General features: G+C 39.8%; 3 protein-coding genes across 3 annotated transcripts; all 3 read left to right on the top strand.

Moving 5' to 3' along the window:
* Window positions 1-930: 930 nt before the first annotated feature.
* LOC131302583 (2-hydroxyacyl-CoA lyase-like) lies at window positions 931-6,689 on the top strand. Its single transcript, XM_058329294.1, has 3 exons — window positions 931-1,806; window positions 3,074-3,889; window positions 6,054-6,689. The coding sequence occupies exons 1-3, from the start codon at window positions 1,225-1,227 to the stop codon at window positions 6,366-6,368; spliced, it is 1,713 nt and encodes a 570-aa protein (XP_058185277.1). The 5' UTR covers window positions 931-1,224; the 3' UTR covers window positions 6,369-6,689.
* A 954-nt stretch (window positions 6,690-7,643) lies between these two features.
* Window positions 7,644-11,508, top strand: LOC131302579 (putative disease resistance protein RGA1). Its single transcript, XM_058329291.1, has 2 exons — window positions 7,644-11,146; window positions 11,351-11,508. The coding sequence occupies exon 1, from the start codon at window positions 7,747-7,749 to the stop codon at window positions 11,125-11,127; it is 3,381 nt and encodes a 1,126-aa protein (XP_058185274.1). The 5' UTR covers window positions 7,644-7,746; the 3' UTR covers window positions 11,128-11,146; window positions 11,351-11,508.
* On the top strand, window positions 11,385-17,210 carry LOC131302855 (protein DETOXIFICATION 3-like). Its single transcript, XM_058329648.1, is given in 10 exon segments — window positions 11,385-11,507; window positions 14,864-15,102; window positions 15,104-15,130; window positions 15,309-15,417; window positions 15,467-15,543; window positions 15,817-15,903; window positions 15,992-16,048; window positions 16,197-16,435; window positions 16,945-17,040; window positions 17,043-17,210. Coding segments are annotated over 9 exon segments (1,020 nt in total). The 5' UTR covers window positions 11,385-11,507; window positions 14,864-14,893; the 3' UTR covers window positions 17,162-17,210.

Raw genomic sequence — 17,210 nt, 5'->3', positions numbered from 1 at the left:
TTTAATAACCGCACTCCCTTATTTGTTCTCTTAGGATGTGAATTTACATAATTAACCTTTGATTTGTATACTATTTTACATTTAGAATGATAATATTGTAAATTCACACCACAAAAAGATAAAAAAGAGAATGCAGTTGTAAAAAAATGAGAGAGTGAAAATTATTACTCATTTTTTTCCCACAAAAGAGGGGGAAATGACACTTTATAGTTTATTACTCCAAGGAGAATTCAAAAATTTAGTTTCTCAATGTCCATATGCACAATAATATAAATAAAAAGATAAAATCTTTTTTACGGAGGTGCTGTAAACAAGTGTTTACAGTATTCAATCGTGACCGTCCAAATATTTTTGGACGGTCAAGATGTTAGTGAAAATTTTCCGATGAAGAGTTATTTGTGATCGGTCATAATTGAAAACAAATATCAGCCATTGATTACCCGAATAAACGACTGAGATTGGTTAGTGCAGCACCTCCGTAAATAAGACAGTCTCAAATAAAAATGCTAGCACCACACTCATTTAAACATCAAAGTGGAAGTTTAAATGGGTGTTTACTAGTTGGTGTGGTTGTCGCATTATTGGAATATAAAACATCCCATTTTGATAGATGGATCTAGGAATCATGTTGTGCATAGTCTAGAGTGCATAGTCTAGACCGTCGGATTTTACCTTGATAATGGACGATGAACAATACACTAGATGAAAGGATTTCATGATAAAAGAAAGAAAAGAATTGCGGTTTTTTTATGAAATCACTCATTTGAATTGAGCATGCCGATGAAAAATGATAAAAGAAAGAAAAGAATTGCGGTTTCTTATGAAATCATTCATTTGAATTGAGCATGCACATGAAAAATGGAGAGAAAAAATAAGAAAGAAGTAGAAGCGAGATTTGATAAGAAAAATATCCTCTTTCTTCTCTCATTCTTTCTCACCGTCGGCTGAATAAAAGTCCAAGACGACTCAATTTGGACTACCACCAACTCGACCGGTCGGTCCATCCTGCCTTCCGCCCCTAACGAACCACCAGGGGCCATTTTCGCAACGAAGTAAAAACCTATATAAATCTCTCCCACGAACGCGTTTCCCAATCACCAAAATCCCCCACACCCTCCCCCTCTCTCTCTCTCTCTCTCTCTCTCTCTCTCTCTCACTACAAACCCCACTACTACTTTCCCAACTTTCGTAAACCTCCAGAAGAACGAAAACCCCTTCACGTCAATGGCAGAAACCAACAACTACCCTCCCCTCGACGGCAACGCGCTGGTCGCCCTCTCCCTCCGCCGCGCCGGCGTGGACCGCATGTTCGGCGTGGTCGGCATCCCCGTCACCGCCCTCGCCACCCGCGCCGTGACCCTCGGCGTCCGCTTCGTCGCCTTCCACAACGAGCAGTCGGCGGGCTACGCCGCCTCCGCCTACGGATACCTCACCGGCCGCCCGGGGATCCTCCTCACCGTCTCCGGCCCCGGCTGTGTCCACGGCCTCGCCGGCGTTTCCAACGCCGCCGCCAACGCCTGGCCGATGATAATGATCTCGGGATCCTGCGACCAGGGGTATTTCGGTAGAGGAGATTTCCAGGAGCTGGATCAGGTCGAGGCCGTGAAACCCTTTTCGAAGCTTTCTGTTAGGGTTAGGGATATTAAGGAGGTGCCTAGGTGTGTTTTTGAAGTGATTGGGAAAGCGGGTTCGGGTCGGCCCGGCGGGTGTTACTTGGATCTTCCGACGGATGTGCTTCACCAGACTGTTAGTGAAGCTGAAGCTGAGGAGTTGCTGGTTGAGGCTGAGAAGGGTGTCGAAAAAGAGGTAATTTCGCAGCTAGCAAAACGAGAAATTGTAAAACAAATGTCCGGTTAGCGGTTAGGCAAAACGAGAACTTAGCAAAAAATGTATATTTTGTATGAAAAATATTTTAACTTTTTTTTTTTGCAAGATAGTAGATATCAATGAATTTTTAAAGTTTTGAAGAAAAGTTGAATTTTCTCCAATGAAAAATATAATGTTTTTAACCTCTTGATTTGCGAACCAGACATTTTTTTTTGGACGGATGGAGACACCATGTAGTATTTATTTTTAGTGAGATTCTGTTTCGATTTTCTTCAAAAATTTTAGGAGCAATTATTCCTCTTAATAAGAGGAATCAAGAAAGTGTAGAAAAATGAAACGATTGTTGGAAAAAGTTTAGATTTCGTCTGTGATTGTTGAGAAAAGTTTAGGAGCAATTGTAAAGTGTTTTCAAATCGGGATACATATCGTGTATCTTTTATTTGATTTTATGTATCGTAAGATACATTAACAGAAACTAATATACAATAAAATATAGTTATATCTAATTATAATCTAAAAATATGGTGTATATTTGAAAAATTAGTGTTCTATATATGAAAAAATTACTTTTAGGATGAAAATTCCAAGTCTCTCAGGTAGGGCCTATCGCATTGATGCCTTTTCTGGTGCATGAGTTAAGGGAAAAGAAAACGTTCCGTTATTTGATTCACGCAAAACATGATCGAAATACATTCTTTCTTTTATTCGAGCTTTGAGTTTGGGTTTTCTTTAAATGATTTGGACATGCACGACCATAACTAGATGAAAAGATCAGAACGCATTTGGTGTTCAACTTCTTAAAATATGGTATGATTTGTTCTCTGTAAGTAATCGTAGGATACGCTGTGGATCGGGATACGCTATTACATCATAGGATACGCTGCCGTATCGTAGGATTTCTATAAAAAAGTGTGTGATAAGTATCGTTTTTGGAAGGAGACGATACAAATCATAGAATACGTATCCCGTATCGTAAGATTTTAACAACCATTACTTCCACTTTTTCCGTCTATGATTTTTTTAAAGTTTTTGTTATGTTTTTTTTTAAAATTTTTTTAGACTCATCTCGGATGATTAATTCAAAAAATATAACAGGAATTTGACAAAAATTTGGAAAAGACGAAAAAAAAATAAAGATTTAGGAGAACAACTCGATGGGCATTACCACCACTACTCATATATGGGACAGTAGATAGAGTATGGTTGTCTGATCTATGCAAGTTCACTAACATGAAATTGCTAACAGGTAATTGGAATTGTTGGGCAGTCTGAGATTGAAAAAGCGGTTTCGTTGTTACGGCACGCAGAGCGGCCATTGATTGTGTTTGGTAAAGGTGCGGCTATTGCTAGAGCTGAGAATGGATTGAAGAAGCTGGTTGAGACTACTGGGATTCCGTTTTTGCCGACTCCCATGGGGAAGGGATTGTTGCCCGACACCCACGAGCTTGCTGCGACAGCGGCAAGGTCACTAGCCATTGGTAAATGTGATGTTGCACTCGTAGTTGGTGCAAGGCTTAATTGGTTGTTGCATTTTGGGGAGCCGCCGAAGTGGTCGAAAGATGTGAAGTTCATCTTAGTGGATATAAGCAAGGAGGAAATTGACCTGAGAAAACCCTGTTTGGGTTTGATTGGAGATGCAGCAAAGGTTGTGGAGATGATTAATAAGGAGATTAAGGATGACCCTTTTTGCTTGGGGAAAACTCACCCTTGGGTTGAAGCTATACAGAAGAAAGCGAATGAGAACGTGTCAAAAATGGAGGCTCAGTTGGCAAAGGACGTTGTGCCGTTCAATTTTCTGACACCGATGAGAATTATAAGGGATGCAATTTTGGGAGTGGGTAGTCCTGCTCCGATAGTTGTTTCTGAAGGGGCAAACACAATGGATGTTGGTAGGTCTGTGTTGGTTCAGACGGAGCCTAGGACTAGGCTTGATGCTGGGACATGGGGGACAATGGGGGTTGGTCTTGGTTACTGCATTGCTGCAGCTGTGGCTTCACCTGACAGGCTTGTGGTAGCAGTCGAAGGGGACTCTGGATTTGGGTTTAGTGCTATGGAAGTTGAGGTTTGTCTCCGTACTTGCCTATTGTCTATACATCTATATGTTTTATCCTTCTGACAATGGAAAACTCATCTATCTTGCATCATAGCGTATTGGCATAGAATTGTTACAAAGACAAAGCGTTTGTCTTGTTGAATTCTTAATTGTGCACTTGTTACATCAAAATGTTACCCCTTGCATTTCTGCTGTAAGAAGTGTAAGTATTCAGTTCTGGAGAAGGTACTTCCATGACCACTAAGAGATGGTGGCTGTCAACTCAGAAATGTCTCAATTTGTCTTAATGCTCATACAGATATGTCTAGATTTGAAAAAAGTTGGTATTGGTTCACTTTCATCCTTTGCACGATTTCAAGCAATGAATTCTTCTATGTTTTTAATTGCTTGCTGACGCAGCTTTAGCGTACTAATATCTTTCCCCTTGCTTGTTCCCCCTTTCCATCTATTGTCCAAATCTTCGTTTTGGTGGAGCCTGTTAATTTTGCTGAATAAAACAGTTCTTATCATCCTTGATGATTTGGAACCAAAAATTGCCATTAAGTTGTGTTGGTATTAATGATTACAAGTTTCTCTTCACCACTGTAAGTTTTGAGGTTAAGTTGTAGGCATTTCTTAGCCGATTATAATTTGAGCGCTTCATGAAATTAGTCATTTTCAGCCAGACAACTATCTTTTGGAACGTAAACATGTCGTCGTACTTGAAAATATAATTATTGGATTCTATTTACTTTTATAGTTACTAAATTTAGGTTCAGTTCGAGGAATAAAAAATTCTGCCAACATAGCAATGATTCTTCTGGTTTGGACAGAATATATGTAGCAGTTTGTTTTGAGTTGGATTAGATTTCATCATCAGCTAAAAGAATGTTAGGCAACGGGTTTTGCAGTCATGAATATCTATAGTCTGCCTTGGTCAGTTCTCCAAATTGCAGATTAAGCCATTGTCCTAAGTTAATAAAAGGTGACAGATTTTTTATCTTCCTTTATTGGTGCTTAGGAAGTAGATGTAGATGGTGAAGTGAGGGTGAGGAGTGTTTTTTTCGACTGTGATTTGGGTTCTTTTTCAAGCCTCTTGTAGCATAAGCCACTAGAATAGATGGTTCGAACTACTGGTTTTGTATTTCCTCCATTCATTGAAGTATTCATGCGTGTTACTAAGAAACAAATGTTTAACCCCTAAGAGTGGTTTAAAGGTGGTTAGAGGTTGAAGGAAAGCTGGGACAATGATTTCGTCATTGGGGTTAGCGGATGTATATGAGTACTGTTGCTACCAGCCTTTAAGGCAGTGTGCTTTTGGGTTGGTCCCTCAACCTTGATGTGAGGGGCTCAACCACTTTAGGAGGATTCGGTGCAAAAAAAGAAAAGAAAGAAGCTTAAGGAGGATTCGAAAGCATGCCAATCTCTCATCTTTTGGTGTTCTTCGGGGAACCATATGTATATCCTATTTAAACCCAGCAGGGAGGCTATGTTTTGAATGCTTATTTGTTGGTAGTTGGTACCCCACATAAAGTCTCGACAATTACTGCTGGCATCGGTTCCTAGAGTTTGTGCAAGAATCCGAATTTGGGTAGGCTATAATGTCATGCTGAGCTTAGTTATTATGGGTAGTGTTCATATGTCATTTAACTGCACTCTTAGGATTGCCATTTTGTTCTTGGCTCGGTATGAAGCGGGCCTGTTTCCGTTTAAGTTATCTTAGGTGGTTAGTGGCATGAGCATGAACGTGAAGTTCTTTTTGTAATATCGAATTCCGAGATAGAGCAAAGCAGTAAAAAAAATCATGTTAAAACTTTTGACAGGGATGTAGGGTCATCCCTGAATTTTTTCATACTAGGTATGTTACTATGCATCTCATTCCTGACAGTAGTGTTTATCATCTCTCCGTAACCATTGTTCCTTATGACTTAGACTCACTGCAGCAGAACGGTGTATATCATACATCTAAAAGAATAGGTATGTAAGAAATTCACCACCATCTACTTCAAATAGCAATGTTGAGATCCAGATGTTCTGTTTAATCATGTAGTCTCTATGAGATACTACTATACTTTTTAGCTTTCCAGCCCTGATCTTTTGATATTTCTAATTAATGAGGTTATTAATTTTGTACATGGAAATCAAGATATGTACCATCTCTAATTATGCATTTTGTGTTTTTGAACTTCTGCAGACGTTGGTTCGATATCAGTTACCTGTGGTGGTGATAGTTTTCAACAACGGTGGTGTATACGGCGGTGATAGGAGAAGCCCTGAAGAAATTACTGGTCCTTTTAAGGATGACCCTGCACCTACTTCATTTGTCCCTGGTGCAGCTTATCATCTCCTAATTGAAGCTTTTGGGGGCAAGGGTTATCTTGTTGAGACACCCGATGAACTCAAATCTGCTCTTACTGAATCTTTCGCGGCCCGGAAGCCAGCTGTGATAAACGTCACGATCGATCCATATGCTGGTGCTGAAAGTGGGAGACTTCAGCACAAGAACTGAGGTGGCTGTAGGCTCGAGCTGGAAATTTGATTTGCGGACTGAGTACGACAATGTTCAATAATGTGAGTCTAGGATCTTGTTGTAGAGTTTTTCTTCTTTCTTTCTTTTGGATTATTTGTTTTAAGAGGTGTTGATGTACTCAAATAAATTGTCGACTGAAGGGAGCCTTGTGTTGTGTATGTTTGCGCAAGTGAGAGCGGGACAAGGCCACTATAATTGTACCATATAGAGCTACAGAGTTGTTGGATTCTACATTCAGATTTCATGTTTAATCTTGATCGTGTGGTTAATGATATGAATACCCCCTTTTTATTTAAGAAAGTGGAAATGAAGTTTTCTGTTTTACTATTTTTCTTCTTGTCGCCCCAACCATCCCTTTAAAAAGGCTTAACAGTCCGTGTAGAGTGTGATTTGGTGAGGATTTAGAAGAAATTATGAGAGAGAGAACTCTTTCTTATCAATGTATGAGTAAAACTATTTCTCATCCATTAAAGATAGCTCACCTGTTCAATAGTATCACATACTAAATCACTGCTACCAAATGTAAACAAAATTATTGGTACATTTTGGCGGTGGGGATGAGAACAAAATTATTGGTTACTAATTCCCTAAAAGTTATTGAGATTCCCGAAACTCATTTTTTAACTAATTTTAAACATCGAAATGACTTGAGAAAACAAAGTCATTTTCAATGGTAAGTTAATAACTATGAGTATTTTATTGCAAGATTTTACAATTTTTTTTGAATAAAAATGCAAAAAATAATTTTTGCACTCCACTTTTTTATTAATGCATTCAAATTTATTTTAACTCGGTGTAATTTAGGCACTAAAAAAAAATAAATCTATAAAAAATTGGAGTTCAAAAATAATTAGTACCATTTAGGCACTAAAAATAAATAAATCTATAAAAAATTGGAGTTCAAAAATAATTAGTACAGTACCATTTATTTTCTCTCATTTTACTCTCCATGTTCATTTTGTTTTGGTTGTACTCTCCTCCGGTAATTCCTCTCCGCATCTACCGTTTTGAAATCTCCCGCGTGATGGCGGGTGGAATTGACATTCGCTACCAGAGAGAGGGAGAGAGAGAGAGAGAGAAGTAACCTTCCAATTTCGGAGCAACCCACGCGAAGAGCCATGGTATGGTACTGAAACACTGTTTTCTGGGGTCTGGTCTTCTCTCTCTCTTCTCAAGTCAACAACGTGTGGAGCCCCCTATGTGGAAAACAAATGAAAGAAACCACCATGCCCACCCAAACCTTATCCCTCCCTCCCTCCCTACTTTTCTCACTCCCAATTCTCTTTTCCTTTCTTTTATCTTCAAAAACTCTGCATTTCTTTTCATCTCATCTCCTTGAGAAAAGAAAAACAGGGCCATGGCAGATGTACTCCTCTCCTCTCTCTTACAGACAATCTTCACGACCTTGACCTCCTCAGCCCTACAGGAGTTCGGAATCGCCTGGGGTCTCGAAACTGAGCTGAAAAATCTGGAGAGCACTTTGAGTACAATCCAGGCAGTGCTTGCTGATGCAGAGGCCAAGCAATGGACGAGCGAGCCCATCAGGAATTGGCTCCGAAAGCTCAAGGATTCAGCTTACGATGCCGACAACGTGTTGGACGAATTCGCCACCGAAGCCCTCAAACGAAAACTGGATTCTCAAATACACCGAGTAAGTGCCTTTTTCTCTCTTCCAAATAGGCTTATATTTCGTTTGAAGATGGGGAATAAGATTCAGGGTGTTAAGGAGAGATTGGATAGAATTGCAGGAGAGAGAAGTTTTCACCTGACGGAGGGCTTGATGGTGCCCGAATCTCGTGGGGTGGAGGGAAGACAGACTAGTTCCTTCGTGAATGAATCCGAAATTCTTGGAAGGAATGACGAGAAAGAAAGGATAATTAACATGTTGCTCGATGATTTGAGCGACCGTGATGGTGTTTCGGTGTGTGCTGTATGCGGCATGGGGGGCCTCGGCAAGACTACACTCGCTAAATTGGTGTACAATGATAAGAGAGTGGAGGGGCACTTCGATTTAAGACTTTGGGTTTGCGTGTCCGATGATTTCGACATAAAGAGATTAACGGGAGCGATTGTAGAGTCCATAGAAGGAGGTGCATGCAATATCACGAACTTGGATCCACTCCAGCGCCGCCTCCAAGAAAAATTGAGTGGCAGGAGATATTTGCTTGTCTTGGACGACGTGTGGAATGAGTACCATGAGAAGTGGGATACACTAAAAGATGTACTTAGGTGTGGAGCTAAAGGCAGTAAGGTTGTTGTGACAACAAGGAGTCAGAAAGTCGCTCATATTATGGCTACACTTCCTGTGCACTGTATGTTTGGTCTATCGGAGGATGATTCTTGGTCCTTGTTTGAGCAACGAGCTTTTGACAATCGAAGGATGGAGGAAAACCATGAGCTGTTTGAGATTGGGAAGGCGATAGTGAAAAAATGCGGAGGGTTGCCCTTAGCGATAAAAGCTCTAGGAAGCCTCATGCAGTTTAAAAGCAGTGAAAGTGAGTGGTTATCTGTGAGGGACAGTAAGATTTGGGATCTACCAGATGATGGAAGTACTATCTTGCCTGCCTTACGGTTGAGCTATGACAATTTGCCTCCACACTTGAGGCAATGTTTTGCTTATTGTTGTATATTCGTTAAAGACAGTGAGATGGAGAAAGACATGCTGATTGAGTTGTGGATGGCGAATGGTTTTATTCCCTCTTTAGGGAAAACAACTTTACATGACATGGGCCATCAGATATTCAATGACTTAGTTTGGAGATCCTTCTTACAAGATGTGGAGGAGAATTTCGATTGCAAAACAGTATGTAGAATGCACGATCTTATGCACGATCTGGCGCTATCTATTATGCAATATGATTTATATGTTATGGACCTGCATAAGGATCTGAAAGTTCCAGGAAAGGTTCGTCACTTGCTTCTTAACATTCACTCAGCAGGGGGAGTAACTTGGAATGAGGCAATGCTTGAAGTTCCATCTCTTCGGTCGTTTGTTTTACATCCAGACACTCGTATTTCTTGGGAAAAAGTTTCTCCTTGGGTATCGAAACAGAAGTATCTCAGGGTGTTGGAGTTGAATTCTTGGATTTTATCTGGGAACGTACCAAAATCAATTTCCAACTCAAACCATCTTAGATACCTCAACATGTCGTTCTCTAATATAGTATATGTTCCAGAATCAATATGTGATCTCCAAAACCTAGAGACTTTGAAACTTAAACATTGTTATGAGCTTTGGAAGTTGCCCAAACGCATGAAACATATGAGAAATCTCATATACCTGGACATTAAAGGGTGTCATTCTCTTGTTTCTATGCCCCCTAAATTGGGACAACTGACTTCCCTACGAAGACTAAGCATCTTCATTGTTGGCCAGGGTGAGGGTTATCGTATTGGCGAGCTGAAAGATTCTAATCTTGGGGGGGAGCTGAGCATAAAGAGACTTGATAATGTAAGAAGTCCAGTGGACGCTGAGAGTGCCAATTTGAAGAGGAAACATGATCTTGTTTCTTTGTATTTACATTGGAGTGATCACAAATATGAAAACTTACCCAATGATGTTGAAGGGGTGCTTGAGAGTCTCCAACCTCACTCAAATCTGAAGAAGCTGAGTATAAATTATTACCGAGGTTCAAAGTTTCCAAATTGGATGATGGGCTTGGTTCTTAAAAATCTGGTTGATATCTCCCTAAAATTCTGTACAAGATGTGAACAGCTTCCGCCTCTTGGGAAACTACTCTCCCTTAAAAAACTCAATATCCATAGAATGGATTCTCTGAAGTGCTTCGACCCAGAGTATTATGGAGATGGGGAAATTTCATTCCAGGCGCTGGAGACACTCAGTCTTCAAGAAATGCCGAGTTTGGAGGAATGGTCGACAATGGAAAGACAATATATTTTTCCTTGCCTACGAGAGTTAAATATAATAAGCTGCCCCAAGCTAACTAATTTGCCTGCCCTTACAACACTTAAGAGATTGTGGATTGGTGACAATGAAATGTTACTCAAGTCAGTGAATAATCTGACTTCGCTTTCCTCTCTTTTGATATCTAACCTCCAGTTGGAGATTCTACCGGATGGATTGTTTCAAAATCACGAGGCCTTGGAGTCCCTACAGCTAACGTGTATGCCCAATATCGAGACTCTGCAAAATCAGATGTCTGGTTTGTCTTCTCTGAAGCGATTGATACTTAATTACTGCCCTAAACTAGGAAATTTGTCAGGACTCGAAATCCTAAACTCTCTGGACTCACTTGATATAAGTGAATGTGCCAGTCTTATGGACCTTAAGGGCTTGGAAGGCTTAACTTCTCTCAGATCCTTATGTTTTCAACGCTGTCGCAAACTAAGGTCGTTACCGGAGGGAATGCAACATCTGACAGTACTCCAACACTTGCTTATCAATGGATGTCCTAAGATACAATCTTTTCCAGAGGGCATGCAACATTTGAATTCTCTCCAGCGTCTGGAGATGTGGCTTTGTGAAGGATTATTTTCTCTACCAAACTGGCTCGGAAGCCTCCAGTCGCTATCATACTTTGAGATTTTGGGTTGTAGTAATCTGAGGTCTATGCCGGATGGGCTAGGTGGTCAAAAGAATCTGAGAGAGCTGCGAATTGAGGGATGTCCAAATTTGGAGAGCCGGTGCAAGAAAGAGAGTGGTGAGGATTGGCTGAAGATTGCTCATATACCCATTATTTGGATCAACAAGGAACAAGTACAGTCCTTGGACGATTAATGTACATCTTGAAATTGAGGTATGGTTTCTTATTTCTCTTCTGGTCTTTACCTGGTGGTGATATAATTTTTTATGTTGGGGTTGGGTTTGCTTTTATTGCCAGGTTGACTTTGCTTTTTATAGTGTAAATACAACTGGTCAAACTAGTAGCTAGTTGTAATCTGCTCTAGCAAGAGACAAAATTTGAAGAGGCAATAGTAATGTTGGGCCATTTTTTCCCCAGATTCATGTCCAGCCACATATTTTTAATCCTGATTTGATTGAATGCTTAATCATGAGAAATCATCGAAGTTAGTTCCGGAATGAAAAGCTGGGGTTTTAGATGCAGCATGCTTTCCATTTTGAAGGGTTCTTGCCTTGACTGTGTTGAATATCAGAAGGTAAGTTTCTCACTCTCCCTTGGTGGTTCAGCGTATTCATGTTTCAAATTCTCACATGCTGATTACTTGTGCATCCTTTTTTTTGTTTTGGTTTTCCTCGTGGCAAACATGAAAGATCTTAAATATGCATCCTTTTTCCAAAAAATGAGTCATCTTTTTTCTGCATTAGGCTTAGATCAACAGATTCAAGGCTACCTTCGATGATTGATCTTCTCCGAGAAATGTTCCTGTACAATTTTTTAGTGTCATCAAATAGACTACTTTCATCTGTTGTGTTTGCACTTTTTATGCATACTGAAATGGTCAAATGGGGAAATAATAAATTATTGGCACAATTTCAAGTAAATTCTTCTAATGTTTTGATGGCTGATGCAGCTTTGGTGTCTTAATATCTTTCCCCTTTCTCATTCCCTGTTTCCATCCTATTGTCCAAATCTTCATTGTGGTGGAGCCTTTTAATTTTGATGAATGAAACCATCCTTCATGATTTGGAATAAAAAATTTCCATCAGGTTCTAATGGCAATGGGTGATAGCTAACTCCCAGAGTTTGGAACTTTGGATAGTTCAATGATTGACATTTCTGAGCCGGTCATGATTTGAGCACTTCATAAATTTATTCGTTTTCAGCCATACAACAACATTTCTGAAGTATAAACATGTCGTACTTCAATATCATTTCAATGTTGCTCTTTCTGTGTGCAATTTTTGGGTTCCTATTTATTCTGTCGTAACTAAAATTTGGTAGTAGTTTTCCGGATTGCGTGGTTATCTAGAAAGGTTAACAAGATAAGAACTTTATGTTAAATTTGAAGATAGGCCTGAAACCAAAATTTGCTATTCCATACACCTCTTCAACAGTGATAACGATTTGGAGTATAGAGGAAAATGACATCCAAAGTGTAGTTATACAATTCTTAGGATGATGAAGTAATTTTATTGTGGATTTTGCAGGCAAACAAAGTCAAGAAAAGGAAGGAAGGAAGACAGGAAGGAGGATTTTCAGCATAGAACTAACCAAATCTAACAGAGAAAAGGAAACAGCATTGTAACACAGTATTACCCAATGTGACTCCATGGAGAGAGAAGAGGACTATTCTTCTGCAGTAGAGGAATTTATACATTCCCTTGGTGGGGTATCCTAGTTCCCCATTTAGTTTTGGGCTTATTTGAGTTGTATGTATGTTAACAGCAGAGAAGGTTAATAGCAAAGCAAGGTACTTAAATGGACATAAATGTTTTGCATTTGGGATTCAATGGCAAAGAAAACATTGAAGTAAGTTCATTGTATTAGAAAATAAGAAGACATTTCTTCTGACTTCTCTAATTCTTTCCCTTTTACTTTGTTGCTCTCAAGTTGGGTAGAATAAGTGATTAAGACCGAGTGTAACAGTAATATTTTTTGGTGCAGTGTCACCAAATATAATTGAGTAGATACATAACTATCTCGGATAGTTGCCGGAGCTCCCTCACATTTATGGGCTCAAATATCAAATAGTTTACTGGTAAGTATCCTTTGGGCGGTGACAAAATTGTTGGACTGTCTTGGACAATGACCGGAGAGAATCCGGTCCTTTCTTTATGTGCCATTGAGATTTTTCACTTGTTTGTATGGCCACGTGGTATCACCGGGAATGCGAATGATGAGAAGACGAAAAATCTAGCTTTTTTTTGCAGTGCCTTCCAAACTTTGCCTGCCTTTTGCATAGATGCTTTATGCTTTACCCTGCTTTGCAACTTTCTTGCTTCTTTTTTGTCACCTTGCATTGCAAGTATGCATTTTTGTTTTTTGGTAGGCGCCACCTAGTTCCAGCACTCGCGCCTTTGTTGTTATCCCTGATTTGATGTTTAGGTCCTGTTTGGCCTCTCTAAAGAGCCATTTTTTAAGAACTTCTCTGGTTTGTATTGAATAAGGGATTCACAACACTACGTATTTGGTCATTTGGTGGCTTAGCGGAAGGAAGTGGACAGAGAGTAGGAAAATGGAGAGACAATACTTTCACTTTCTTTTGACTTCACTTTACTGAACTTATTGGAGAAATTATTTTTCCACATCTTTTTGATAAGTGAAATGAAGCCTAGAATACATTTGTTTGAGTCTCTAGAAATATGGAGAGGTTAACCAACAAGGCCAAAGTCTAATTGGACCCCTTTCAAGTCTAATTGGATTTCATGTATTGTACCAATCCACTTTCAAGAAACCAGTTAGCAGTGCCTTTTAGACTACTTAGCTTGTATCTCCGTTTGGCTCTTTAGAGAGTAAGGAGACACTTTTTTTTTGTCAGTTTCTGAACCCTTATATTAGCTTTAAGTAAAATCTTCTGGTTTGCTTATAATGAATGGTGAAATACATAAAGCATGGAAAGAAATAAAATTTGAGGTGGATAAGGAATCACATAGATCTCATTTACTTGTAAAGAGTTGCCTGACCGCTTGGAATTCCCGGTGGAGAAGTTAGCTGATTTTGCCTTTGTTGATCTGGTTGAAGAGAGTTATCACGATGTACCCGGGGGTCCTCCAGTCTATGACCTACCGTTTTCTTTGCAGTACGCCTGAGTAATGCAATAAATTGTGGAGGGATTACCTATTCGTTAGACAACCAATCCCATAAAAGATGGGACAGATGTACCTTAAGCATGTTTGATTGTAGGATAAGAGAAGTGAGACTAAGGGGTGGGGTGGGCTCACATGTGTTCTTTCTTTTCTTCTGTCTGTTAGCTGTAGCTTGCAAGGCTTCCTGTCAACCGCTGGGGCACGGTTCCTGTCAACCGCTGGGGCACACCGTGCCTGCTTGTCATACCCCAATTGACTTTTTGTCAAAATCCGGTCTTTGGTTGCACACTGGACTAAGAGCCAAATTGGACAATGGTGCACCATTTTTCCATTTATTAATTAACATTAGGTACTCTTTAGAGTTAATAAACAATGAAAAACCTCGTGGGGATGTTGTTAGTTATATTCAATTGGGATATATTGGATTCTCTGGCCTGTGAAGTTCATTTCTCTTTTCCTAGTAAGCCAAATTCTGACTAGGAAATATGGATGCAAGAGCTCATGCATATTATATCCTCATAACAAGACAAGCTCTAGATGTTGACCTCTATAGCTATCACTAGTGGTAAACAGTTTTCAAAAGATTCCAAACATGTTTGCTTTATTCTTCTTTATGGTACTTTCTTTTGGGATCAGTTTCTTTATGGTATGTGTTGGAACCTTTTTATAAGGTGGTTGGTGAATTTTCTTTCAAGATTTTTTATTTTTTTTAACGGCGAAAAAAGATTTTATTAATCTTCGTATGGGAAATACAAAGATTAAAGCACAGAATTATCCCTTTTTTGTGTTTCCTTCTTGTTGACAGTTGAAGCCAAATTAACATTAGAAGGGGGTGATGGAAGAGGCTTTGTTGCTGAAAAATGGAGATAGGAAGTTGGTGCCGATCGCACCGAAGGCGTTTGTGGAAGAGCTGAAGAAGGTGACCGCCATAGCAGCGCCGATGGTGGTGGTGACAATGTCGCAGTACCTCTTGCATGTCCCACCCATGTTAATGGTGGGACACATTAGTGAACTTTCCCTCTCCAGTGTGGCAATTGCCACCTCTCACCAACATTACCGGCTACAGTGCCCTTGTAAAGTTTTGTTTCTTGTCCTTTTTTTTTTTGTTTTAGTTAGCCCTGCAATATTCCAAACTAATATGGACACCCAATTCAAAATTTATGCATTATGAAGTGGTTTCTTGATCTTTTTACCTCTTGCACCGACGTCTTTTTTCCATAACAAATTGACTACTAATTTATATGTATGCGGTTTGGGATGGCAGGTGCATTGGAAACCCAGTGTGGGCAAGCTTATGGAGCAGAGCAGTATTGAAAGCTTGGAACTTATACTTATGGAGCAATATTGTCCCTCATTCTGGTTTGCCAACCGATATCTCTTCTCTGGATCTTCATGGACAAACTGCTTGTGTTCTTTGTCAAGGGATGTTTTCCTGAGCATTGGGGAGTTCTTCAGCTACGCTCTTCCTTCTGCCGGAATGGTTTGGTATTCTATGAGCGCAGATTTTGCACTTAGGTGCATTTGGTTCGCTGGTGATTTCAGAGACGAATGGAATCGTAATTCCTTGGTCTCCTGGTGGAATGGCTATTCATCTAAACTGTTTTGAGTAATGATTTCCTTTTGTAGTAAGAACAAACATTCCAAGGGAATGCCATTTCACTGCAGTTTCCTTCCAGCGAACCAAACATTGCCTTAGTTTTACGTACTTTCTATGTCCCTTTTCGATCCTGATATTTCCTGCCCATGCACAATGTACAGTCTTGAATGGTGGTCATTTGAACTACTCCAATTGTTGTCCGGGCTTCTACCAAACCCAGAACTCGAATCTTCCGTGCTTTCAATCTGGTATGCTTCTTCTCTATTCTTGTGAATTTCTGTTATATGAACTTTTTCAACGTAAGTGCTTATCATATTCTACCATTTGTGTGAACAGCCTTACAACTACTTCACTGCACTCCCTCATACCATATTCTATCGGTGCGGCTGCAAGGTTTTGCTTTCGATAGCTGTTTCCTTAAGCATGTATTTCGTACATAAAACATTTTAAGTACTGTTTTCTTAAGCTTGTTTCTAGTTGAAGCATTTATGTGCATCAGTGCATACATGACTGATAAGAATAAAATTGATCATATCTGTAGCACTCGGATTTCAAATGAATTAGGAGCTGGGAATTCACGGGCAGCTCAACTGAGTGTCTGCGCTGTGATGGTTCTTGCAGTTGCAAAGGCAATTATGGTAAGCGCGGCTCTCTTTTGCTGCCGCTTCATTCTAGGATATGCATATAGTGGTGAGAAAGATGTCGTGGATTATGTCAGAGAAATGTCTCCTCTTCTCTGTCTCTCCATCATCATGGACAGCTTAATGGCAATACTATCTGGTTAGATTTCATGCATCTTTGCACATTTTACTACGGAGGAATTCATTGAACATTAGCCTATACAGAAGTTGTTTCCGAAAATCGAAACTCAAAAGCATGAAAACCGATGTCAACTCAAAAGCAATAGTATAAGCTATGGCAAACACACTAGCGAAATCTAAAATCACCTCCCCAAAATCTACAGCAAACGCCCTCTATGCTAATTTGAAGTCCACATATTTAGTAAATGTGTTAGAACATGCAGCTTAATGGCTATCTTTCGGTCAAAGGTGTTTCTGTGAAATTATGCAAAGCTTCCTTTACTTGTCATTGGAAGTTGATTCCTTCAACTATTTCCACAATAGTGTACTAAAATGCTGTCGTAAAGTTTCGTTGCTCAACCTTGAAAGACAAACCAAGGTGGTAGGCTGATACAGAGGCATTGAGAACAAAGAAAGTGTTGGAGTTGATAGGATCACCCTTTCTACAACCCCATGTCACACCTTAAAGTTAATTTTCCTTTGCTGCAGGGATTGCCAGAGGAAGTGGGTGGCAGCATATTGGCACCTATGTCAATTTTGGGGCATAGTATCTGGTTGGAATTCCATTGGCTATTGTATTGGGTTTTTTCAAAATCTAAGAGGCGAGGGGATTTGGAGCGGAATTGTGACAGGAACAATACTGCAAGTCATTTTGCTTACTTCTACAACATGTCTTACTAGTTGGCAAGAACAGGTTTGTATTTGAAATCCTCTCTGTGATAAGTGGCTGCTGTAAGGTGCCCGCGTTTTTTACT

Source organism: Rhododendron vialii, chromosome 10a (genome assembly GCF_030253575.1).
Source record: "Rhododendron vialii isolate Sample 1 chromosome 10a, ASM3025357v1".
NCBI lineage: Eukaryota > Viridiplantae > Streptophyta > Magnoliopsida > Ericales > Ericaceae > Rhododendron > Rhododendron vialii.
Note: the sequence above shows the minus strand (reverse complement) of the source record. Positions and strands in the feature narration are given on the sequence as shown.